Source organism: Rhinolophus sinicus, linkage group LG01, assembly GCF_036562045.2.
Source record: "Rhinolophus sinicus isolate RSC01 linkage group LG01, ASM3656204v1, whole genome shotgun sequence".
NCBI lineage: Eukaryota > Metazoa > Chordata > Mammalia > Chiroptera > Rhinolophidae > Rhinolophus > Rhinolophus sinicus.
The window spans coordinates 171,314,970-171,340,775 of record NC_133751.1 but is presented as its reverse complement, the minus strand read 5'-3'; the positions used below and the strand labels follow the sequence as shown (position 1 = coordinate 171,340,775).

The window sequence follows — 25,806 nt, the reverse complement described above, 5'->3', positions numbered from 1 at the left end:
AGTGTTGCTCAAAGGTATGGTGGGAGATGAGGATCGACTGGCAATAAACCAAGATTCAGAAAGCATCACTCCAAATAGGTTACAGACGACTCAGACAATTTCATTAGCTACACAATTCCTTAGCTAGAGTTTTCATCAGTTCCTAATGAGAAAGATTGATCCCATGGGGCAGCCAGTTGGCTCAGTGCTCATAACACCAGGGTCGCTGGTTCGATTCCCATGTGGGCTAGTGAGCTGCGCAGCCCCCCACAATTAGATTGAAAACAATGACTTGACATGGAACTGATGGGTCCTGGAAAAACACACTGTTCCCCAATATTCCCCAATTAAAAAAAAAAAAAAAAAAAAAAAAGGCTGGTCCTTCATACCAGACACTTGGAAGACAGTCTACAGTCGGCCTCATGTAGGAAGCAGGTGAGGTTTTCTGAACAGTAAACAGTATGTCTCACTCTTAGGTTAGGTTCCGTATCATGCCCAGGTCGTCCTTTTTTGGTCTATATAAAGTTGTCATTTAAAAAAGTTCCTTCATGTATTGTTACAGATGTCCTTCCAGACCAGACAGACATCAGCTGCTAATTACAGTCAAGATTCTGGTGTCTGATGTAAGCATTCGATGTAACCAGTGCCACCCTCCCCAAATGCAGCTTGATTTCTAGCATAATCATTCATCGTACTGATGACCTTAGTAAGATGATGTTCCCTATGGTCAGTTGAAGAAGGCAGGAAATTCTTCAGAAAATAATTAAAATATAAGGTTAGACCTTGAAAGAGTTAAATTTTAGTCTAGAAAATTCCTCGTCTCATATCCACTCCCCCTTCTCTCTACCAGCCTCCATGATGTAATGTTACTGTGAATGTCCTGCCAGGATTTCTCTGCTCCTCTAGCCGAACAGGGTTTTATTGTAATGGTCTAGAATCTATTGTCCTCTCTCTCCTTTTTCGTCCTTTCGTGGTGGCATTTCCCACCATCCTGTGCCTCATGCCCAGGGCTGGCTGTTTTGAAAGGATCATAGCTGGCATTCCTTGGAATTCCTACCCCAAGCCAAGTGGCCCAAGCTACCATCATGGTACTGTGTTTACCCGAAAATAAGACCTAGCCGGACCATCAGCTTTAATGCGTCTTTTGGAGCAAACATTAATATAAGACTTGGTCTTATTTTAATATAAGACCGGGTATAATATAATATAATATAATATAATATAATATAATATAATATAAAATTTAATATAATATAATACCGGTCTTAATTTTTGCTCCAAAAGATGCATTAGAGCTGATGGTCCAGCTAGGTCTTATTTTCAGGGAAACACGGTACACTTTTCTCACGCCACAATGGTAGTAAAAGCAGCCAGACAGAGGGGAGAAGACGTGGCCACAGAGTCAGTGACTGACCAAGTGACGTGCTTAGCCATAAGTGACAGAGCTAATGACACATTTCTCCCTTTTTCCAAGACATGACTTCTGGCACTAGTACCTCTAATTGTGAGAGTCCTATCCTTGAAAGGGATCACCCCTTCCAAGAAACCTTCCCAGATGTCTCCAAGTACAATTGATCTACCTCCCCATTCCACTGTTATACTCCAGAAAGCTTGTCACAGTCTACAGTTGTTGCACACAGAAGACTTTGAGTTCCTGGGAGATAAGGACAGTGTCTTTTTGTATCTTTGTAGTCAAAAGAAGTCTGCCTTACTCAAGTACTCAGTGAATCTATAGTAACATAATTTAATGTAAACTGATAAAATATGAAGGCAAAAAGAAGCACTGTTCTCTTAAAAATGGTGTTTCTCAATTGGCCAACATCACTGTGGATGGTGTAATTCTTTATCACATGGGGCCCGCCCACTCACTGCGGGATGTTTAGGATCCCTGGCCCTTACGTATTAAATGCCAGTCTATGAAACAACTGAACATGCCTCCCACACATTTCTAAATACCTCCTGTTGAGAACCACTAGATGAGTCTCTTAAAACAATGGCTTCCTGGTCATTATCATGAAATGTCGTGTGTGTGTGTGTGTGTGGGGGGGGTGTATCCATATTCACGTTATATTAGTATATAAACAAATCTAGAAGGAGACAGGAACCAAAGCATGATCGATGGTTATTTTAGAAATTTGCCTTTCACTGTTTAAAGAGTATATTTCTGTAGATTTTGAGTTTGTATAGTGAATTATGTGCTTTTTGATAATTATATTAACAATAAAGATTTAAAAGGTGAAAACGAAACCTTTTAAATGGGAAAAACAACCATAAAAAATAGGGGTTAAAATAATAAAACACTGAAATAATTGTGTTCTCAGATTGTTTGAAAGTATCTTTAAGTTCGTGTTCCACACTAAAGAAACCAAAACTGATGGAAATCATAGATTATAGGTATGGTTTAACCCCAATCAGCAGAATTGTTTTCAAAGGAGAGACGTGGCTCTACATCAAAAGATTAGCAGATGTTTTTATACTTTTGTGTTCTATAATGTATAAGTTGTAAATATGTTATGATTTATCATTAATCCACCAACCACTAATTACATCTAAAGAAACTAAAAGTTATTGCAGATTAGTATGTATAGCATTCTAATATTTATGTCAGAGAGAGAGAATTATATATACATGTATGCACTTACATGTGCACAGAGTATCTCTGGAAGGATATCACTGATGGTCTCTAGGGAGCGGAACTAGGGGCTGTCCCACAGAGTCGGGGAGAGATTTTACTGGATATATCTAATACTCTTTGAATTTTTTCCCCATATGTATATCTATTTTCTCAAAGAATGAGGAGAGATCAGTCACTGTGTTTCATGAAGTTATATAGGCAAAGTAAATCATATATGATGTTTGACCTATGGCCCCCCAACCTGAAGGTATCAGTATCTAGGTTTCTATATTGCCTTAAAAACAGTACAGCATGCTAGCTAAGTTAGTATTCAATATTATTCCTAGCTTGTGAATCTGTTGTTGGCTGTGAGATTGGCTATGAGTAAGTCATCCAGTCATACAAATAGGAAAGGCACATGAAATAATCAGCATTACCATCATCATATTCTTTCTGGACAAAGGAAATGGCAGTCTGTGGAGACAGACTTAAGAAAAAGCACTTGTTTGCTTCATGAGCTGCCTCGATCATCAGAAAAAATATGTAATACAATGGGAATCCTTGACTTAAAACTGATTACAGAAAACAAGATTCTATTATAAAACATCTTTCCTTGTAGCCTATCTGGAACAACGCTTTGCCTAGCTCTCTGTCCTCCAGCCACATGCATGACAAATGGACCCACTGGGCCACTGTCCCCATCCATCCCTAACTGTGACCTGATGTCCAGATCTCACTCAGCTCCTTTATATGTGACCACAGCAGCTTATGCCTCTTCTCACAACCCTTATCTCAGTTGTAACCACACGACAACCTGACGGTATGCTCCACACAGGGTGAGGTCTATTTCATACAGTGTTGGCTCAGTTTTCTCTCCAGTGCTTGATCATAGTGGGCACTCAATACATATTCACAAAGAGAAAATATGAATACTTTAAATAGAACATCACTCAACAAATATTTACTGCATACTCTGTGCCAACTGCCAGGGATATGGTGGTAAACAAGGTGTAAACATAAATTATGCACATATTATCCTTATAATTATATACATATACATATATATATACACACACACCTGATTATGGTATAGGAATAAGTGATCAGCATGTGAAAGAATGAACTGACTTATAAAAGAGGCCTAGAACTAGGATGATAAAAAAATGGATGTCCATATTTGGCAACATTTTTGATTAATGTTAATAGGCTATGCTTGAATATAAATATTAAGTCATTTATGTGGACAAAAATAACTCAATGAATTGCTGACTACAGTTTGCTTATTTGGGGAATCCTGAAGCACCCATGCAGTACATCCTCAACACATGTGCACAAGCAGATAACCTGGCTCGTGACTCCCCACAGGCCTATCTCACCAGAAGAGTGAGTTAGCGTACAAGCCACAAAGCTCAAAGAATCAGTGGCATAGCCAAAGGGATCACCAGTAGAGATCCTGGAAGCCACCAAGCTCCTGTCACCAAGCAGAGCATAACAACCACACTGTATGTCAGAAGAGTGAATGGCAGAAAAGATTCAATTATAGCTGTGTATGTTTTGTGCAGCTACTGATACTTCCTTTACTCATTTGGCAAGAAAAAGAAAAGGTAAAAGTGAAGTCTGAGTCTCTGCAGGTCTTCAGTCATTCTTTATTTTGCTGCTTTCAACTCTTTCCTCTCCATGTGACTGATAAGCTAAGAGTATAATTATGGTAACCATCAGCCAGGTTCCTGTGCTGGTTCCTGGCCATATTTACATCTCTCCATTGTTCTTTTAGTTTATCTGTATATTTTTCTTAGATTGTGTATATCTCCAGGTAGAAAAATAAGGATGTTTAAAACAAAACAGAAGCTTGATTAATGGAACCCAACCATTCGGAAGACACAATATGCTGTTTTGTTGTTATAGTTTCCATTTGGGAAAAAGTCAAATGAATACACACACACACACACACACACACACACTATGACTTTGTTAAAAAAATTTCTATGAGATAGCCTGAGGTATATGTAAAATACAAATTCTATAATTTGCAGATAAGAATCATTGACATGCGGCATAGCACTTAACTTGAAAAAGACCTCAAGGGTTTTAGTTGAACCTAAGCTAAATTTGAGGGAAATAAACAAGTTCACCAAAATTCAGGCTGAAAGAATATCATGACTAAACCAAAAGGAGATAATAATCCCATTGTTTTGACTTTGGCCAGACCATAAGAGGAAGTGGGAAGAATTGAGAGATGGGGGGAGGGGGGAGAGAAGGCAGAATAAGAAGGGGGAACAAAGAGGGCGAGTCTGGGATAAGAAGTTCTGGGGGAAATCCCTGAGGGAATTAGAGACCTGTAGGAGGGACTGAACTATATGAAGGGCTTTTCTGCTGAAGAGGGAGAAGGCTGTGTTAGCCTAAAATCAGACCTGTGGGCAGTCAATACAATAGATAATGTTGTTTTAGCTGCTAGGCAGAAACAAGGGAATGCAGCATTCTTTTCAGTTGGACTTGATCCTGGGAATATGAGAGCCTGGACCTGCCTGGGACCTCCAGCATAGGCCTGGGAATGAAGCCTACCCAGTAGGAGACAGAGGAGATGGAGAGACTCAGGTTCTGACTGCAGCATTTGAGACCTGGTTATAGCTACACCTAAGGCCACTTGCTAGACTTTTCAGTTAGACTTAAGCCACTCTGGGTAAGGTTGTCTGCCACCTCAAGTGAAAGAGTCCTAAGTGACATAAGATCTTAATCTACCTTGTAAGGAAGCAAGTTCCACGTCACCAGAAGTGGCCAAGCCAAGGCAAAATAACCATCTTCCAAGGATTAGGAGGAAGAGACTTAAACTGGATGAAGCTAGGCCTATGTGACGGTATTAGTTTGCTAGGACTACTGTAAAAAAATACCACAGACTGGGTGGCTTAAACAACAGAATTAATTTTCTTACAATTCTGGAGGCTAAAAGTCTGAGATCAAGGTGTGAGCAGGATTCAGTTTCTTCTGAGAACCCACTCCTTGGCTTGTAGATAGCCATCTTTTCCCTATGTCTTCATGTGGTCTTCCCTCTGTGTGTGTCTGTGTCCCAATCTCTTCTCACAAGGACAAAGGTCATAGTAGATTAGGGCCCACCCTAATGACCTCGTTTTAACTTAGCTACCTCTTTAAAGACCCTGTCTCCAAATGCAGTCACATTCTAAGGTGCTGGGGGCTTAGGACTTCAATGTATGAATTTTCAGGGGACACAGTTCAGCCACAAAAATGACCGCCAAGATTACTTACAACTCCGAAGTTGAGTAAAGAATGCCGGTGTATTACTCAAGAGCCATTGCTCCGTGGACCACAAATAAAACATGGACTACCAGTGGCCGCTTCTCTGGGTCTCTAAAGTCAGCTGTACCCTTAGAGGAGGACTGCTAGCCTAGCATTTGTATGATCTAATCCAACTATATTTACTCATTTATGTTATCTAGGAGATTGCTATTTACTTTTCCAGTGGTTGATATAAAATGAAAGGTTCTGACAAACAGTGCTAATTAATTTGTTTTCACATGGGCAGCACAGTGAAGAGGTGGAATCCATGACACAGGCCTCCTGGGAGTGTGGACTTGTCCCAGGAATGGTCACAACTGCCTTGGTTATACTATAGGGGTTTTGAAAAGATCAAATAGACATGTAAAGGAAAACTACAAAACATTGTGCAAATCTGTAAGCTACCATTAAATAAAATGCAAATATTTCAGCTAGAACAGCCAAGTCTTATACAAATTCTGTCTGAGCTAGTGCATGGAGAAATGTCTCCAGTTCAGGGTTCTAACTTCCATTCAAGTTAACTGGCTTTGAAGAAAGAAAATTCTTTATTCAGATCCCAGCAACTACTATCATAAATCACATTCCCCATCACTGGCTAGATAGTCTGTTGTCACGGCATGGCCTGGATGAGTTTACATGAATGGCTTTGTGTACATTTCTGACTTGTTAGGAAACACCATTCAAGTCTGAGTCCTTGGGGTGGTGGGCAGGTCTGATGTATGGTTTTTCACATATTAAAACCAACCAAATTCGAAAATTAGGTCATTAGAGTCAGAACTAAAAGAATCCACAACATCAAGTCCAACCCTCTTATTATAGAGAGATAAGGAAATAGAGGTCCAGAGAGGTAGAAAGGGGTCACAGAGTTGGTTGGCCAGTAGAAGGTCAAAGTCATTGCCCCCTTGCCCTACAGGACCCGTGGAGACTGGGACTGACTGTGTTAGTATAGTTATGTTTCTGATAATAGCTGTGTACTTGGATTAAGAATGGTGGATGTATGTTTGAGTTGGCTTTAGAGGATGGTTAACATTTTAAACTTTGATGAATCATTAGGAGCATGGGGGTAAGAGGAAAGTAGAAAAGCAAATGCCACTCAACAGCAGCCCAATATCCTAGATCGCAACAGAAGAGTTTACCAAGAAGCAAAATTTTGTGTTAGGAGATAAAATGGGCCATATAACAATTTCTGATGAGGCAGCCCCAGAAAGCTCAGGTGCTGTGCTGAGGGAGAAGGCAGCGTAAGCCAGGACTTCTGCCCTGCGTGCAGGCTGCATGTGGGCTGCATTGAGGAGGCAAACTGTGAAAAATGTAAAAGTGCTCTTTTTCACATACGCAAAAAAATTGATGATCACTCTACCTTAAAAATCTTGTTACACAAAGATTTGCTAGAGTACTCTACCTGTATTTGAAACCTGTTTCTAACAAAATATCATTAACAGAATTAAGAATAATTTAATAGTAATAACTTAATTAATAATAGAGTAATAGTAATTAATGGTAACTTGATTAAGGGTAAGGAATTAGTAATGATGCTAGTTTTCATCTACTCTGATGAATACCAACATTACTATCTGATATATTGGAAAAAGCATGGGATTTATAAGCCTGAGACCCCGGACTGAGTCCCTACTCCACCACTCGGAAGGGTGGATCTTGGCTAAATCATAGCAAATCTGTTTCTTCCTATGCTTTCATGGTGGATCTATCCAACTAATCAATGTACATGCTACCAGGAATGCATACCATGCAGAAAAATCAGTTTTCCACTGCTGGACTCACTCCTAGTGTCATCCCAATGTTAGGCCACAGGTCCTTGTCTAGTGTCCTCTGAGTCTTAGAATCTTTAGGAATCCCAGCCCTCTATAACCTCCTCAGGCTCTCCATGCTCTATCTGTTTAGACATGTGCCTTAGTCTGCTCAGGCTGTCACAGCAAATACCACAGCCTGGGAGGCTTAAACAACAGAAATTTATTTTCTCACAGTTCTGGAGGCTGGAAGTCCAAGGTCAGGGTACCAGCACGGTTGGGTTCTGATGAAGACCTTCTTTCTGGTTTGCAGTCAAACCAGACTGCTCACTGTGCCCTCACATGGCTGAGAGAAAGAGCTAGAGCAAGCTCTGCAGTGTCTTCTTATAAGGACACCCATCCCATCATGAGGGCCCATCCCCATGATCTCATCTAACCTGACTTACTTCCCAAAGGCCTCAGCTCCAAATACCATCACGCTGGGCGTTATGGATTTTGGGGGGGGACACAATTAAGTCCATAGCAACATGCTTCTCTATTCTTCATACCCCCACTCTCTAACTCAGTTAGGAACCTACCCTGGAGCTCCGTGAACCTTGGCTGCAGGTTCTCAGGTGCTCCACCCCAGGCCCCCAGGAAGTAAACATGGCCTTTCCACCAATGGAGGAAATCTGGCTCTCATCAAGCCACTGTAAAATGAATATAATAAAACTTAAGTGTTTTGCAGGGGGGTTGTAACAATAAAAATATTTATGAAAACTATAAATTATAAAGCCTACAATAATAATATTTCCATTTATTTTTATTGGTGATTAAGAAATTAGAAATGGAAACAATGATTTTGTGATTTAGCCTATTAGGAAACTGAGCATAAAATTGTTCCCTGTAAAAGATGCAAGAATTTTCTCTGTGGAATAAAATATATCCTAGCTATTAGTAGTATTCCTGAGGCAAGGCAATAAAAAACAATTCTACGTTCAGGCATTTGTTATTAAAAAAATAATAATTGATTTGTTTGCCAGTTTAGTTTTGGTTTGTTTTCTTTCTCAGTTTACACTGCACTTACCAGATAAGCCCTAGGCACAGAAAAATCACACCTAAGCCCTTAGGCTATTTTGGGCATCGTATTCCCTCCAGAGTGGGGTTTTTCCAGTCCCACAGAAATGCAGGGGTTCCCGTTCCTAAGGGGGAATGGAGGCTCACTCTAGGATGAAGGCCTTGTATTATGAGGGAACAACATCAAGAGGACATTAGAGATATATTCATCGAGACTTCATGTTCTGGCTTAGTACATGCTTAATAAATACTTATTGAAGAAGGGAATACCAACAGTAATAATACTACCTACTGTTTATAGTTGAGCACTATGTGTTATGCATTAGCTTATTAATATTAATAAAATAATGATGCTATGAAGTTAGGTACAATTGTTACCCCAATTTTACAAATGAGGAACCTTAGGCTTAACGAAGTTAAACTGCTGACATATCCAAGGTCAGACATGGTAAATGTGGGTTTTCAATCTAGGTCAAGTGCACACATGCTCTCTTTATAGGTAAACTGGCAAAAAGAAGAATAAAAGGAAACAGGATAGCTACCAGACTACCCAGCACTCCGTCCAGGGCTTAGGAAGATGACTGGCTTCAAGGCTAGACCAATGTGCTCCCTTCTCTTTCTCATTCTCTTAAATGGAATGAAAAGCCCGGCCAACATCCCACAATCATAACCAAGGATTACCGCCAACACTCCATCACTTAGGATCCCTCACTGTACTCAGCAGTAGCATGGTTCAAAGATAAAGAACCTAGACAAATGTAACCTAACACTGATTCTTTCTGATAATGTCTGGGCTTTAATTCTACATGTTATCTTTTTAAAGGAAAGAAAAAGTTAAGTTACTTCTTGTCTGCTTATGGATTACTATTCAAAGATGTTTGCAGCAGAGAAAAGGCAAAGAAAAGATGCTGAATACTGCAGAAACAAGAATGGAATGGTATTCTTGCTTCCAGTCGGAAAGGCTTTGGAGAGGTAGGCCATGAAGTAAGCTTCTAAGAACATTTCTTATCCACAATTCAAAGTATCCTACAAAATTATATAATTGCAATCTACCAAATATTTCCATGGATAAGTAGAAATATAATAAGCCAGATTACTTAGGTTTTTGACTTATACAAAAAAAAAGCAGTCAGTTGACACTGTATGACTCAAGATATTAAACAGCTGGTGCAAACACACATACTTGGACTCACTGCCAGTATGCAACTTTATAATCTTTGGGACACCACTTGGCTGTTTCGGTACCTTGGTTTCTTTTTATATATATAGAAAAATATAATTACTACCCAAATCAGGGTTGTTTGGTATAGTTTGAATACAATTCCTAATGAGATACTGTAAATTTGCACCTGATCTCATTTTAAAGAGAGGGGAATAAGACCTGAAGACATGATAATGATATAAAGTAGACATTTAATCATTTATGTTTATGCTACTTAAGGAAAAATGTGTGGGTGATGTACATATTAGGGGTGCAAAATTTCAATGTTTACTTGATATATTTGGATCCAATATGTCTTTTTAAACATATACAGCTATATATACACACACACGCATACGTATTTGGTTCTTCTATAGGATAATTGATCCACGATAAGTAGACTTAAGCTTCAAGCTATTTTCCAATAGAAAATACTAAAAGAAGAGTTGAGAATAATGTATCTAGCACAAAGAATTGAAAATTGTGAATAGTTTGCCATGTTTCCTTAAAGAAATTAAATATTACAGATAAAGTGTAGGTTCTCCTTGTCCTCTTCGTTCCCTGTCCCAGTTCCCTTCTTTTTATGTCCTGTCCAGAAAACTAGGGCTAATAATGAATTTGGAATGTATTTTCTCTCTCCAAATTTAAATGGCTTTCTATACATGTAGGTATGTCCATAAAAATATGTTTAACTTTTGAAATGTGTTGTTAAAATTTGCATAAATGTACCAAACTGCATCATTCTAAAACTTGCTTCGACATATTTTTGAGAGCTTCCCATGCTGACATATTGATCTAGTCCCTTCCTTCTTACTTCTGCATAATATTCCATCCTGTGACTATACCATATTGAGCATATCCATTCCCCAGTTGATGGATATTTAGATTGCTTCTCTTTTTCACGATCAGAAAGGTGCAGTAAGCAAGTAAGCATTCTTGTACACATCCTTCTACACATGTATAAGAGTATGTCCCAGTGTATACCTTAAAATGCAATTTTCAGGCCATAGGAAATGTCCAATTTGAGTATTACCATAGGCCGCTGAATTGGTCTTCACAGTTGCTGTCCAGGTAATGAATTTGTGGAGGCTGTCTTTACTCTTGGGTGGTGCGTACATCAAAGACTATCACCTCGACCTGTGAGACGCTGAGGGGGGCCGTCCGCAACCACAAAAGCTACAGCTCATATGGAGTTATTCCTGCTCTTTAATTCAGTGAGTGCCTCAGTCAACGCAGCCACCAAAGGTGGAAGAGAAAACAAACCAAATATGACACCAATAACTAAACTCCCTGGCTTCACTTAAACTGCTTTGCAACAATGGCCTTTTGTTCTGAACTATGAATAGCTCAATTATCAGTAATGCTGTTATTAAAGAGTCAGCCTAATAGCTATGACATAATATGGTAATATCTTTCTTTGCAAAGATGTTCTTTTTAAGGGACTACAAAAACCAAATTATACTCTTTCAGTTCTTGATCATAAATTCTTCTACTTTTGAGACTCTACAGCTTATAGTTTAATAATGAGAATCTTTATTTGAAGTAGCTAAGAGGCTCTTCCTATAAAAATGAGTATCTAAGTCTTTGAAGGTAAAGAGGAAAGGAATAGAAAAACAGAAATCTACCCACGTACAAATAATAATAATAGCTACAATTACAGTCATTCTGTATGCCAGCTATGACAGCGATGGTAGCTTATAGTCACCAAGTCCTAAAAAAACGACATGAAGAAGAACATAAACAATTTACAGTCATCATAAATTAGGGGGAGAAAATTTCAATTTGACCAAAGTGGTTTGAGGGGAATGTTATTTTGAGAGCCACAAACATCTTAACTTTGCAGCCTTAATGATCTATACACTTCTGACATTATAATAATAAGTCACTGTATTTTTAATCAGATTCAATAGGTCTTGTAGTTATGAGCAACATAATATATCAGAAGACTGACATAGTGAAAAAAAAAATGAACTGAACTCTTACTATATACCAGTCACTATTCTAAACAATTGCTGTTTTATGTCATTTAGTCATAAAATAACTAAGAAGTAGGTACTACCCTGTTTCCCTGAAAATAAGACCTAGCCGGACAATCAGCTCTAATGTGTCTTTTGGAGCAAAAATTAATATAAGATCCGGTATTATATTATATTCATTATATTTATTATATTATATTAATTATATTATAACCCAGCATTATATTATATTATATTATATTATATTATATTATATTATATTATATTATATTATATTATATTAATATTCTATTATACCCAGTCTTATATTAAAAAAAGACCAGGTCTTATATTAATTTTTGCTCCAAAAGAGACATTACAGTTGATTGTCCAGCTAGGTCTTATTTTCGGGGAGACATGGTAACACTATCCGCATTTACAGATCACAAACAGAGATATGTAACTTGTCCATGGCCACACAGTTCCAAGTGGGAGAGCCAGCCTCTGACCCAGGCTATCTGACTCCAGCCTGTGTGTGTAACCACTGTGTGCCACTGCCTTTCATTAATAAGGACTGGAAGAAGCGTTCCCCTAAGGAGAGTGGCTATTTCCATTCTCTACTTTTCTTTCTTTCCATCTTTATGCCTTCTATTCCCTTTATGTTTTTCTTTCCCCTAATTATGTCTCTGGTCCGCTTACACACACTCACAGAGATGTGCCTGGTTCAGACGATGGCATTGGAGCGCTGAGAAAGTCAATTGCTCTTGAAGCACAATGTGGACACAGGTTACAGTAAATGCCATACATCACAATCCTCATAACACAGAATATTCTTCAGTATGAGGATACTTACTTTAAGCAATAAAACACAGACCAAAATTTCAGCAAGATCAGAAACTTGGAGTAAAATTTTGGACACAGTCGTTCGTAACTGGTCTTCCTCAGCCCATTTCTCTTCTTCCACTACAATCCGTGCTTGTTGATCTTAGGCACCTTCCTGGCTTTAACAGTCCCAGATCCTGTATCCCCAGTGCTAACCTCTCCACTGTGCTGCAGGCTTATAATATCACCTGTGCTACACATTCCCATCTGGACAGTCCAACTTCAAACTAAACATACAACACTGAGTCCAACGGCTCACCCAATTCTGTATCTCTGTCCTGAATTTTCTATTGGATTTAGTGGACCCGCCATGTCCACGCTGGAAACGTGGAGGTCTCTACCTCACTTCCTACACACAAACCATTCCGCCAATTTTACCTCCCAAATCCATCCCATCCCCAAACTGCTACTGTTGCAGTTCAGGCCTGTATCACCTCTCATTTGGACTATTTTAAGAACCTTTTCAGTAGGCTCCCTGCTTCAGTTACCTACTGCATTGCAAATAAGTGAAAAATCTATGGCCCTCCTCTGCTCTAAACCCTGCAGTTGTTCCCTCCTGCCCCCAGGACAGAGTACATGTTCCTCATTCCAGCACCCATCTGGCTTTCAATCTCCCCTCTCATTTCCAATCCCCATCCTTTTATGCTCATCCCTAAATCCTATTAATCTGGGATTCTCTAGGTCTAAATAACTGTTCAACTAAATTGAACAAATATACAGGCTTTTGATTTTTAATAACACAGCGTAATACTTGCTCCTTTAGAGCATCATAACTTATAATTTCAAATTTACTATAAAAATTAAGTCTTTAAGATATTTTTATTGTGGTAAAAGTCATTTTTAAAAAAGAAATAATATTTCCTTAAGAAATGAGAAGGAAAAAAAAAAAAAACGTTGGTTAAGGTCCACCATCTTTTTGGCTTTTAATCAGGAACTGAGTTATTCTTTTTCCATTCTGTTCCTTCATTGTGGTGACAGAAGTCCTCCTAAGCAGTTAAGGATTGTGTATGAGTCAGGATTTAATCAGAGAAACAGGTACCAACCAATCTGTCTTAATTCGGAGGCTTTGTTAGATAGGTAATAGAATTGCTGAGAAGCCCGAGTATGCTGAGAGAACCACAGGCAGCCTCTACAAGGTCTAGGTTAGAAGGATGAAGGGAAGGGTTACGTTATCTGAGCTCAGGGTCACCCACAATGGACGGAGCCATAGTGAGATGCAGCAGCTACCGTATCAGAGATTCCGCCTGACAGGGCACAGAGGACTCCTGACTTGAGAAGACACAACGAGACTCTGGGAGCAGGGCAGAGTACCAGAGAAGAGACAGCTCCATAGACAGAGCTGCAGAGGGTTCCATGAGTCTTCAGCTGAGTACTGATCCACACATGCCTGTGAGGAAACTACCGGAGGCCGGGGAAAGAACCAACTGAAACGATTAGAGGGAACAACCTCCAAAGCTCACACAAGACACTGCATGAGCTAGGGTTTCCTCTCCACTCTAAACCTTCAGCTGTGCCTCCCCCAGCCCAGTGGTTGTCAATTATGCCTGCACACTAGAAACAACTGGGGACCCTTCTAAAGTATGAATGCCTAGACACACTCCTAGAGTGTCTAATGTAATTGGTCTGGGTGCAGTGTGTGCACTGGGAGTTGTAAAAGCTCTCCTGGTGAGTCTAATGGTTGAGTACCACCACATGAGCTGAACCCAGGCAGAAGCCAGGAGACCAGGTCCTGGGAAAAGCAGCCTGTAGAAATCAGCACTCTGCCACACATAGTGTGGAGAGGATCTTAGAGCCAGAGGATCCAGGATCAGCAAATATGGCACAAAGAAGTGGGTAGAAACAAGGCAGAGGATGAAGACAAACAAAGAAAGAAGGAATGAAAACATGACCATGATCCTCTCTAGATCCTTCAGTGGCTAACTCCAATTCAGCTTTCTCTGTGCGGCCTTCCCTAATCACACAGTGTCCTCCCTCTTACAATGCTAATTGCTCTTCCTCCAGTGACAAAACATTTATCCCTTACAACCTCCCATTGTCCTCAGCTGGTAGCCCAGCATCTTTATCTGTTCTGGGTCTTCCTGCAGTGCCCCACCAGCAAAGCCTGTGTTCTCCTTCGCTCACTGTTTAGATTATGTCTTTCCTTCTTTCCCAAACTTGACTGCCTAGCTCATTCGGATACTTAGCTACAATTAAGTAGTAATTAGTGGCTAATAACGGTTAATATAGTACCCCTTCCAGATAACATTTGCATGGCAAAACTGACCTTGAGTGTAAGAATTTCTTGGCAAAGTCAGAGTTGATTGGGATTTTAGTGTGTCCCTTAAAATGTAAATAAATTCAAATCAAATAACATAGGTGATGGCCTAATATCAGATAGTAATGATTTTCAAATTTACAAATGATTAATTGCAATGCGTTTTGATCACAACCCTACCCATGGCTGTTGAAAGACTCAGCAAGGTGAATATACCTTTAAGATTCATTTACAGTTCTAGTTAAAGAAGTCTAGTTTTTATCTTTACAAAAATTAGCCTAAAACTATACTTGCTGTAAATTCCAAAGTCTTGTGATTTCAATTCAAAAGAAATTTACCTGTTTTTAGTGGAAATATTAAGCATTATCCTGTTTGCCTGAGAAAGCCACTGCTCAGAGAAGGACAAAATCCAAGGTTAAAATCAGAAATCATTTACTCTGTGTGTGTGTGTGTGTGTGTGTGTACTTAGATTGATAGATAGGTTATTCCCTGAAAAACTGGGACCAAACTGTAGGAGCTGTTAAAAATATTAAGTGGATCAAGATTAGACATGATATTTAAAATATATTTTCTGGTATGAATTTTTATAAAGAATTTGTGGAAAATCCACTTTTGACAACCTTAGGGTATTTACACTTTTTGTGGCAATGCTGACTCCTAAAAACACACTCCCACTGTGACAGCCACAGCATACTGCAAAACCATACATGCATATGTAAGAGCCACAGAGAGAGCCCTCCTTGTGATCCTACAAGGACAACAAAGACTACGAATTCATAGAAAGATAATTCCTCTTCATCAACTATTTAGTATATATTTTTTCAATGAAAAGATTAAATTGTCACCACCATACTTTCTAACCCCCAAATCTCAACCACCACCATATGACTCGGTTCCCAAAATTCTCACCAAAAACACCCTGTATTCATTTTACCTGATTATGTGGGTATAATCTCATTGCAGCTATCAGAATCCTTCAAAGGTAGATAAGAGCATATATTTTAGTGGACAGAATTAAAATCCAAAAGAGGTAAATGATCACAAATTGATGGAATCCTTGTAGGCTCTTGGGAGCAACACTGTGACCACAAGAGCCTTCTTCTTCCATCACACTATTAAATAACAGAAGGAAGATGCTTTTGGCACAGAAAACCAGAAAATTAAGGTTAAGTAAGCTGTAGGTTTTCAGTAATGAATAACTAATAATGCTTAGGAAAGAAAATCACAAGTGTAAACTCATGTAATTTCCAAAATTAGTTGTAAACCACTAGGATTTTATCATGAAAATATATACCTCAGACAAAAGGCAAAGACAGAAAAGAAACTTTTTTAGCATGTGAAAAGAACTTAACAATTTCTTTGAAAATAGAACCTATCTGCATACTCTCTACGGAGTCAACATTCAATTAATGCTATTGACTGATTAAGTAAGGAACTCTCCTCATGGGTTAGACCTAACTTTGGTTAGGTCATTGGTTCCTTTCTGGAAGTAAATGTGATTTTAATAGCTGAGGTGAGATCCTGCTCATATGCCAAAGCTGAAGAGAAGTGTCTCATTCATCGTGGTCAATCCACAGGCTCAGAGAATGTCAACATGACCTGGACAAGGTTAAAGGGCATTCCAAGTCCTTAATGTTACAAAACTCTTTGCAGATTGTTCCCACTAAATGTGCTGTGGGGACGCTGTGGGTCTGGGAACCGTCCACACAGCGCCTGACTTTGTTTAGTGACAACAAAGGGGTCAAAGACTTGAGAAAGAGAAGGAACAGGGTACAGCTCCCAAAGCTAAACCAAACGAAAGGAGGAAAAAATTCACAGTTGTTTGGGGAAAAGAATGATTCTAAGTTGAAACTTTAAATTAGAAAATATTTCCTTCAGTTAGTCCAAGAGAAATTAAAAGAAACAGATCAATGTTTCTCAGATCTTGTCAGTGTCTATTTCTCCCTTCTAATTTCTCATCAAAATAGCAGTTTTAAAGATTACCACATACACACAAACACATGCATTGTTTTAGTTACGTTATGTTTAGTTATGGCAACTTCCAATTTAGGAACAGACGTGCCATCTTTTTCTATGATGTAAGAATGCTTATGTGTAGCTGGCTCTATTGTAGGGCCAACAGCAAAGCAGAAAGAGTTATAAAGAGCAAGGCTGTTGGATCAACTTCATACAAACATTAATGGTGAGAAACATTACAGAAGAAGAAACACTAGGCATTTAGATCTTTTGAGTGAAAGGATTACATGGAACATTTTAAGTAGAAGATTTTTAAATGTCCCATTTCTTTATGGCAGATAAAAATGCAGAAACTCATCTAATAATCAGAAAAAAATTATAGAAGAAACTTCCTCCATGTAACGTCATGGATTAGGGACTGTGGTGGGTCACATCACAGTCTTATTAATATAACAGATGTCTTCATACACCATATATTCAAGGTCTGTGTCAGCAAGTGGCTGAGAAAAACATAATCTTTGTCCACTTAAGCCCTCCTTCATAAATGCCTGAGAGAGGTGGACCCTTCAAGGTCTATGGATAATACAGTTCCCTAAATTGGTGCTCCTATACCTCAGAATATTTACTGTAAGAGTCTCTCAAAATACAGAGAGGAAGCAGCATATTTTGTTTGTTTTCGATAATCCAACTAGGTTTATTACTTCCTTCCTTGTTTCTATTTTAAAGAGAAAGCACAACAGAAAGCCCCATTCCTACCCAATCCTACCCTCAATACAAATTATTACTATCCTATAACTGTGACCAAAGGAGCTATAAACTAGGAAATGATAAGGTTCAATTGCTAGGGGGCAGATAAGTAAGCATGTTCTTACCTGATGTGGCCGATCAATTCAATAAGCTTGTGACTAAAAAAATAAGCTGTCAGCTCAGACACATGACTCAGGACTGAACACACCCCGAAGAGGGTTGTGGTTCCATTCAGATCTTCCAAATGCCAGTAGAGAAATGTGAACACAAAGCCGTATCCAAAACCCATAAACCAAGCGACGAACAACACTGAGCCATACTGCACGCTGCAAAGCAGTCTGATTAAGTCCCAAAAGCTGAAGGCCTGTGAGTGGCTCGTTGTGGTTGGTGTCTCCTCAGAGGACTCTGTGGAGCTGTTCCTCTCCACCTGAGGGATCTCCACCTCTTTCCCTTCATTTTCATTATTTTTGAAGTGGTTGTAGCGGAACCGGAACTGAGTAGCAACGATCAAGGCCATAGTCATGAGAACTCCAAAGACAATGAAGACAATCTGGTAGTTCCGGTACTCAGGGGGCTTACACCCCTTCCCGTCAATGAGCACGTCTATGTGGGTGTAATCGATCCCGATGCCCACGGACAGCATCGCCAGGCCCCAGCCCAGGGAGCCCCACATGCGCTGCAATCCATAGCGGTCTCTGTGTTTTCCCAGATACTGGAGTGTTACCGTGTCCACAATGGTGACAGAAGAGGCACTGAAAAATTCTCCTATTATGACAACTACCAAGATTACCAAGAATATAGCTTCTACTTCTTGTTGATCATAAAGAAGAGTGACTTGGTCAGAAGGTAAAGATTTGGTGGTAGTGACAATAGCAGTGGTTGTCTCCCTGGTTACATTTCCTGGTGGGCCAAGGGTTGCTGTGCTTGGGCTCAAGGTCAAGTCCATAATCTGGTCTGTAATTTCATCAGTCTGAGGTTGCAGAGTGGGTGCACTGGTCTTGCTTGGAGCTGTTGAAAAGATGACAGCTGTGCTATTGGACCCCGTTTCTAACATCACTGGCCCATTGGAAAGAAGCAGGTTTCTTTTCTCACGCGTTCTTGGTGATGTGATCATGGAAGAGATAATGGAAGAATTCGTTGGCAGGATCGTCAGCAGGTGAGTTGAATTGGTGGGGTGAGCAGTTGGGGGTATCTTTGGTACACATCTCAATGTAGCAGGTTTGACAAATCCAATGCCCAGGTTGAATAAAACCCAACACAAGAGAGAAAAGAGGAGGACAATTTTGCCTTTTTTAAAGCGATCTGCAACTACACCCCAAAAGGGGGCACTACAGAATTCAATGAAGTATCGAATACCTACTAGCAATCCACTCTGGCTTGGTGACATTCCCAGTTGTTTATAATACACAGGCAAAAGTGGGTAAAGAGAGCCATATGCAGCGTAAAAGAAAAAATAAAAGACCTTGGAAATTAGAAGATCATTGTTTATTTTCACACAATGTTTCTCTATCCAGTCTATATCCTCCTCAGGAATAGCTGCTGTTTCTGTGGAGGAGGGTGTTTCATTTGAAGGTGGCTCTTGTTCCCTGGAAATACCATTAAAGGGATCAGCAAGCACATATTTTCTCTTCTGTTCCTCTTCATCATCAGTTAAGATGGCAACTTTATCATCTGTCGCCATGGCTTGTCACGACCATCAGAAAGTTTGAACTTCAAAATTTTAATTGTTGATCTGTAAAGTAAAATTTAAAAGATGGCTTAGTAATGAAATTGATAACATTTAAACATAGAGTTTCGTCTTACAGGAAACTAAGGAGTTTCAAACTATAGCTGCAAACAATAATTGTGAGAGAGAAGCCTCACCATTTATCATTTTCAGCCACACAATACTGATTTTAAAAAATAGCTTTAAAAAAATCAAATATTCTTTGTGACCGCCGACTGACTACTTACCAATAGCAAGTTTATAGCTCAGGTTCATTCTCAATCTTTTCATTGATTCCTACACAAAATGTACAAATGATAGGGAGAATGTCTAAACCAAATATAGGGAATTAAAAATAGTATTTATAGTTTCTTGGTTTTACTGTTCAAACAAATCCACTGCACCATGAAGTCTAGAATTTTCAGAAAATAAAGGTAGCTAAAACCGTTCAATTTCTAGGAAAAAATAGGAAGAAACTCTTAACCACAACCCCAAATTCAATGAGAAACAGGGAGCCAATTGCACCCTTGCAACAGGACTTGGTCACTACAGGCATGACAATGACATCCTGGAAAGGAAACAGCCTTCATGTTGCTTATATTACATACATTTCTCCAAATATGCTCTTATGGATTGCAGTTTAAGAAAATATCAGAAAAAAAAATAGATCGCATTTGTTGAGCACTTACTCTGTGCCAGGTAACATTTAAAGATCTTTATTTGCATTAGTTCATATTCATTAAAATATCTCTATTATCTTCTCCATTTTGCAGATGAGGAAAATGAGACACAGTGAGTTTAAATAATTCATAATTGGTAGTTAAATTCTACAGGAAAAAATTTGTGGCCCCACTCCTACCCACACCAGTACCACCAATAAAGGTCAAGTGGGGAGCCTAGACTTCCACCCTCACCAGGCTAGAATGGGCCACCCCAATCCTTCGGCTGAGGTGGTGTCAGAGGAAGCCAAGTAAGGAGCTAGGACTTTCATCACTGCTAGGTGGTAATGAGACCATATCCCCACAAAAGTGTCAGTAGAGGCCACTTGGGAAGCCTGGACTTCCACCGCACCTGTCAATAACAAGGCACCCCTCCTTTCCCCACTGGGGTGGTTTTAGGGGAGGCCTAGTGGATAGTCAGGACTTTCACCACCGCCAAGCAGTAACAAGGCCACTCCCACTGTGGTGTCAGTGGAGGCCATGTGAGGGCAATACTGAGGCACTGCTACCCAGAGGCACTCCTACCCTACCAGCCAGAGGTATCAGTGGGGGCCTAATATCAAGCCAGAACACCCATCTCCACTTCATAATAAGGAACCATTCACCTTCAGGTGTCAACATAGGCTGAGTGGGGAACCTGGAATTCTACCTCCACCTGGCAGTAATGAGGCAGCATCTCCCATTCCCTTGCTAGAGCAGTGTCAGAAAAATCCAGCTAAAACAGAAGGCGTGAAACAGATCAGAATCTCACAGTACCCAAAATGTCCAGGTTTCAATAAAAATTAATGTATCATACCAAGAACCAGGAAATGAAGGAGGACAATCAATAGATATCAACACTGAGATGACAGAAATGTTAGAATAAACTAACAATGACTTTAAAACAGACATCTTTAAAAAAAATGCTTCAACAAACAATTATAAACATGCTTAAATCAGATGAAAAGATAGAAAGTTGAAGTACAGAAAATAGAAAGTCTCAGCAATGAAATATAATAATAAAGAAAAACAAAACGGAAATTTTAGAACTGGAAAATGTAATAACCAAAATATAACAAACTCAATGGATGGACTCAAGAGAAGAATGGAGGAGACAGAGGGAGAATCATGAACTGAAAGGCATAATAGAAATTACACAATCTGAACAACAGTGAGAAAATGACTGAAAAATATTAACAGTCTCAAGGACCTATGGGATTATAACAGAAGATTGAACATTCATGTCATCAGAGTCCTGGAAGGAGTCCTTGAAGAAATAGACTGAAAACTTCTCAAATTGACAAAAGAGATAAACCTAAAGATTCCAGAAGCTAAATGAACTCCAAGCAAAAGAAACCCATGCCAATACACAGCATAGGTAAACTTTGAAAACCGAAGACGAAGAAGAAATCTTGAAAGCAGTGAAAAAGGAATCATAACTTACCTATGGGGGAAAAACAATTTCAACAATCACAGATTTCTTATTAGAAGGAAGGAGAACAATATTTAAGTGCTGAAAGAAAAGAATTGTCAACCCAGGATCCTATATTCAGAAAAAAGACAGTCCAAAAACCAGAAAACTACAAAACAATTTCCCTGATAAATACAGACTCAAATATTTCTTAGCAAAATATTAGAAAAGAAAATTTAGGAACATATAAAAAGAATTGTACATTATGACCAAGTGGGATCTATTCCAAGGATGCAATGCTGGTACAATATTTGAAAATTAATCAATGTAATCCACCATATCAAGACACTAAAGAAAAAAAAAAATCATGATCCTAATCAACTGATGCAGAAAAAGCATATGACAAAACTAAATATTCATTCATGAAAAGTCTTAGAAAAATAGGAATAAAGGGGAAATTCCTTAATTTGATAAAGATCACCTATAAAAATCTGCAGATAATAGTATACTTACTGGTGAAAGACTGAATGCTTTTTTCCTAGGATAGGGAACTAGGCAAGACTACGTATCTGGTCTTACCACTCTTATGTAACATAGTGCTGGAAGTTCTAACCAGTGCTATATAAGGAAAGAAAAGGAAAAAAAAAAAAAAATGCATGCAGATCAAAAAGGAAGATATAAACTGTCTATTTGAAATGGTTGTCTATGTAGGAAATCCCAAGAAATCTCCAGAATCTTCTAGAACAAATAAGTGAATTCAACAAGTTCACAGGATACAAGATAAACATACAGAAAAATCAACTCTGTTCCTATGTACTAGCAATGAATTCGTGGACACCAAAATTTAAAATACAATACCACTTATGATTGCTAAAAACATATAAAATATTTAGGTATAAATTAACAAAACATGTATGGGACTTTATGCTGAAAACTACAAAATGCTGATGAAAAATTAAAAAAATTAAATAAACAGAGAGACATACTATGTTCATGGATTGGAGCACTCAACACAGTAAAGATTTCAGTTCTCTTCAAATCTGTATATAGGTTTAGTACAATCCCTATTAATATCTCAGCAAGTTTTTTTGCAGATATAGACAAGATTATTCCAAAACTCTTATGAAAAGGAAAAAGGAATTAGGATAGTAAAGCAATTTTGAAAAAGATTTATTATACAGCTACACATTGATCAAGATTGTGTGGTATTGGCAGAAGGATAGACACATAGATCAATGAAACAGAACAGAGAACCCAGGAATAAATCCACAAATATCCCCAATTGATTTTTGACAAAAACGCAAAAACAATTTAACAGAGGAAAGGTAACCTTTTCAACAAACGGTGCTGGAGCAATGAAATATCAATAGGTAAAAAAATTAACGTCAATCTAAATCTCATGCTTTATAGGAATATTAACTAAAAACAGATCACAGATTTAAATGTAAAACTATAAAACTTTTAGGAAACTTTTAGGAAACTTAGAAGAAAATCTTCAGGTTGTAGTGCCAGGCAGAGAGCTCCTAGACTTAACACCAAAAGCATGATTTATAAAAGGAAAAATTAATTAGATTTCATCAAAATTTAAAAGTGTTACTCTGCAAAAGACCCTACTAAGAGAATGAAACTACAGACCAGGAGAAAATATCTGTAAGCCACACATTCAACAAAGGACTATTATATACAATATGTAAAGAATTCTCAAAAATCGACATTAAAAAAACCAAACAATCCAATAAAAAATATACAAAATACAGGTAGAGACATTTCAACAAAGAGGGTATATAGGATATACAGATGCAAAAACACACATGAAAAGATGTTCGTCATCATCAACCATTAAGAAAATGTAAATAACGTGGTCTATCACTACAACCTGTAAGGAAGGCTAAAATAAAAAGTGACAATACCAAATTCTGAAAAGAATACAGAGAAACTAGATCACTCATACATTTGCTGGTGGGAATGTAAAATGGTACAACTTCTCTGGAGAGCAGTTTGGCAGTTTCTTATAAATCTAAACATGACTACCACATGACTCAGCAATTGTACTTCTAGACATTTATTCCAGAGAAATGAAAACTCATTTCATACAAAAAAAAACTGTACACAAATGTTTATAGCAGCTCTATTCATTAATAGTCCAACACTGGAAACAACACAGATGTCCTTCAATGGATGAATGGTTCAACAAACTGTGGTACCGCTATACCACGAAATATTATGCAGCAATAAAAAAAGAACAAACTATTGCCCACTTAATAACCTGAATGGATCTGCAAGAATTATAAAAAGTGAAAAAAGCCAATCTCAAAGGATTACGTACTATATGGTTCCATTCATATTATCATACTTGGGATGACAAAATTGTTGAAATGGAGAACAGAGAAGTGATTGCCAGGGGTTCAGTAGGGAGTGGAGGCAGGAGGGAGGTGGAGGCGGCTACAAAAGGGCAACAGGTGGGATCCTAGTGGTGGCAGAAATACTCTGCATCTTAACTATATCAATGTCTGTCAGTATCCCCATATGCTATTGTACTGAAGTTTTGCAAGACGTTACCTTTGACGGGGAGTGAGCACAGGATACATGGGTTATCTCTGTACTATTTCTTATAGCAGCATGTGGATCTACAATCATCTCAAAAGAAAAAGGTTAGTTTTAAAAAGCCCGAATAGGGGTTAGCCCTAGAAGTAGTAGTGACTAGGAAGGATTCTAGGGGTGCTGATGTTTTTGTATCTGGGTCTTTATTATATGATGTTTTAACTATATAAAAAGTCACTGAACTATATTACTCTTCAACAAAAAATGAACTTAAGACCTTAGAATATGAAGAAAAAAGAATAGATGAAAGTAGGAGAGAAAAGACAAAAATACAGACTCACTCAGAAAGTCAATATCTAAAAATACAGTAAAGTCCAAAAAGAGAAAATAGAAAAATATTAAGAAAAGGAAATTTTTTTTAATTCAAGAAAAATTCTCAGAACTAAAAGATATGAGCTGTCTGCCTGAAATGAGCTACTGGATACAACACAATGGATAAAACACACCCAAGCCAAAGCACGTCATCAAAATTTCAGAACACTGGGACAAACAGATAACCCCACAAACTTTCAGAGAATACAGTGTGTCACATACTAAGGATCAGGAGCCAAAATGGCTTCAGATTTCTCAACGATAACATTGGAAGCTGTAACCAGCCAAATAATCAAGTATATGGGTAAAATAAAGACATTCTACCTAGTCAATTTCTCAAAAAAATTTACCTTTCAAATACCCTTTCGCACGTTTTGCTCCACCAAAATAAGAAAATAAATCACTGGAAAGTAAGACATGGAATGTAGGAAATAAATCTAAGACCTAACATGGGAGAGAGGCAAACGGAATACAGGCAAGACGGTGACTGGAGATCCCAGGATGACAGCTGTGCACCAGGGCCAGCCAGCTTCTGAGGTAGGTCTGCAGGTTCCGGGAGACTCTTTGTCAGCAACCTGACACTGACAAAATACCAATACAGCTGAATTTAGACAACTGGTGAAGAGTTTGGGGATGACTTAGTGGTTAGTACAGAAAAAGTTCAGTAAATAAAACACTAAAAGAAACAAAAAGTTACATAGGAAAAGAAAAATAATCATAGTTTACTATACATCTCAGCTGCCATTACTCATACTAATGTAAATAATGAATACTGAACTAACCAAAATTGCTACATAATTACACTGGGAAGATAGAGAAATTAGAAGGTTCAACAGACAGAGAGAGTTGGGGCAGGAAAGCAAGTTAATTTCAATTTATGTTCCATAGTGAGAAGACAACAGATAATGCCTACATTTAAAAATCAAGAATTAAGAATACAAGCATTTTATTTAAAAACAAACAGGTGAATATCAAAATAATCGCCTACATGACAGAGAAAATAGTTGCCTCTCGGAGGGGAAATGAGGAGGAAAGGCACAGAATCTGTTTTTGTTTTTATCAAGCCTTATAAACTTTTCCAGTTTTAAAAATCTTTGTACATGCATAACTCTGATTTAAAAAATAAAAATCAAAACTAAAAAATAAATATGCGATCATAGGAGCTTTGGCTTTGTAAAAGGCCATAATTAAAAGCAGCTACTAGTACCCTCCGTCATAGACTAAAAATAGTTTTCAGAATTGTGCAGAATAAATTCTGACTGCATGAATTCTAATCAGATGGTCTGTAATGAATTATCCTCCATAAGTCAACTGAGACTTTATCAAGTAGGTCAGAGTAGGATACAAAGTCCCTTAAAAGGGCATAAGTCCCTGAATTATCTAAGTGAGGATGAAGAAC

At 38.4% G+C, this 25,806-nt stretch overlaps 1 protein-coding gene across 2 annotated transcripts in view; it reads right to left on the bottom strand.

Annotated features, from left to right (window-relative positions):
• The window catches only part of MFSD6 (major facilitator superfamily domain containing 6), a 61,600-nt gene that overhangs the window by 23,456 nt on the left and 12,338 nt on the right, over window positions 1–25,806 (bottom strand). For both annotated transcript variants that reach the window (XM_019740720.2, XM_019740717.2), the window contains exon 2: window positions 17,806–19,412. In XM_019740720.2, the coding sequence (XP_019596279.2) occupies window positions 17,806–19,361 (1,556 nt within the window). In that variant the 5' untranslated portion in view covers window positions 19,362–19,412. The remainder of the gene's footprint in view (window positions 1–17,805; window positions 19,413–25,806) is intronic.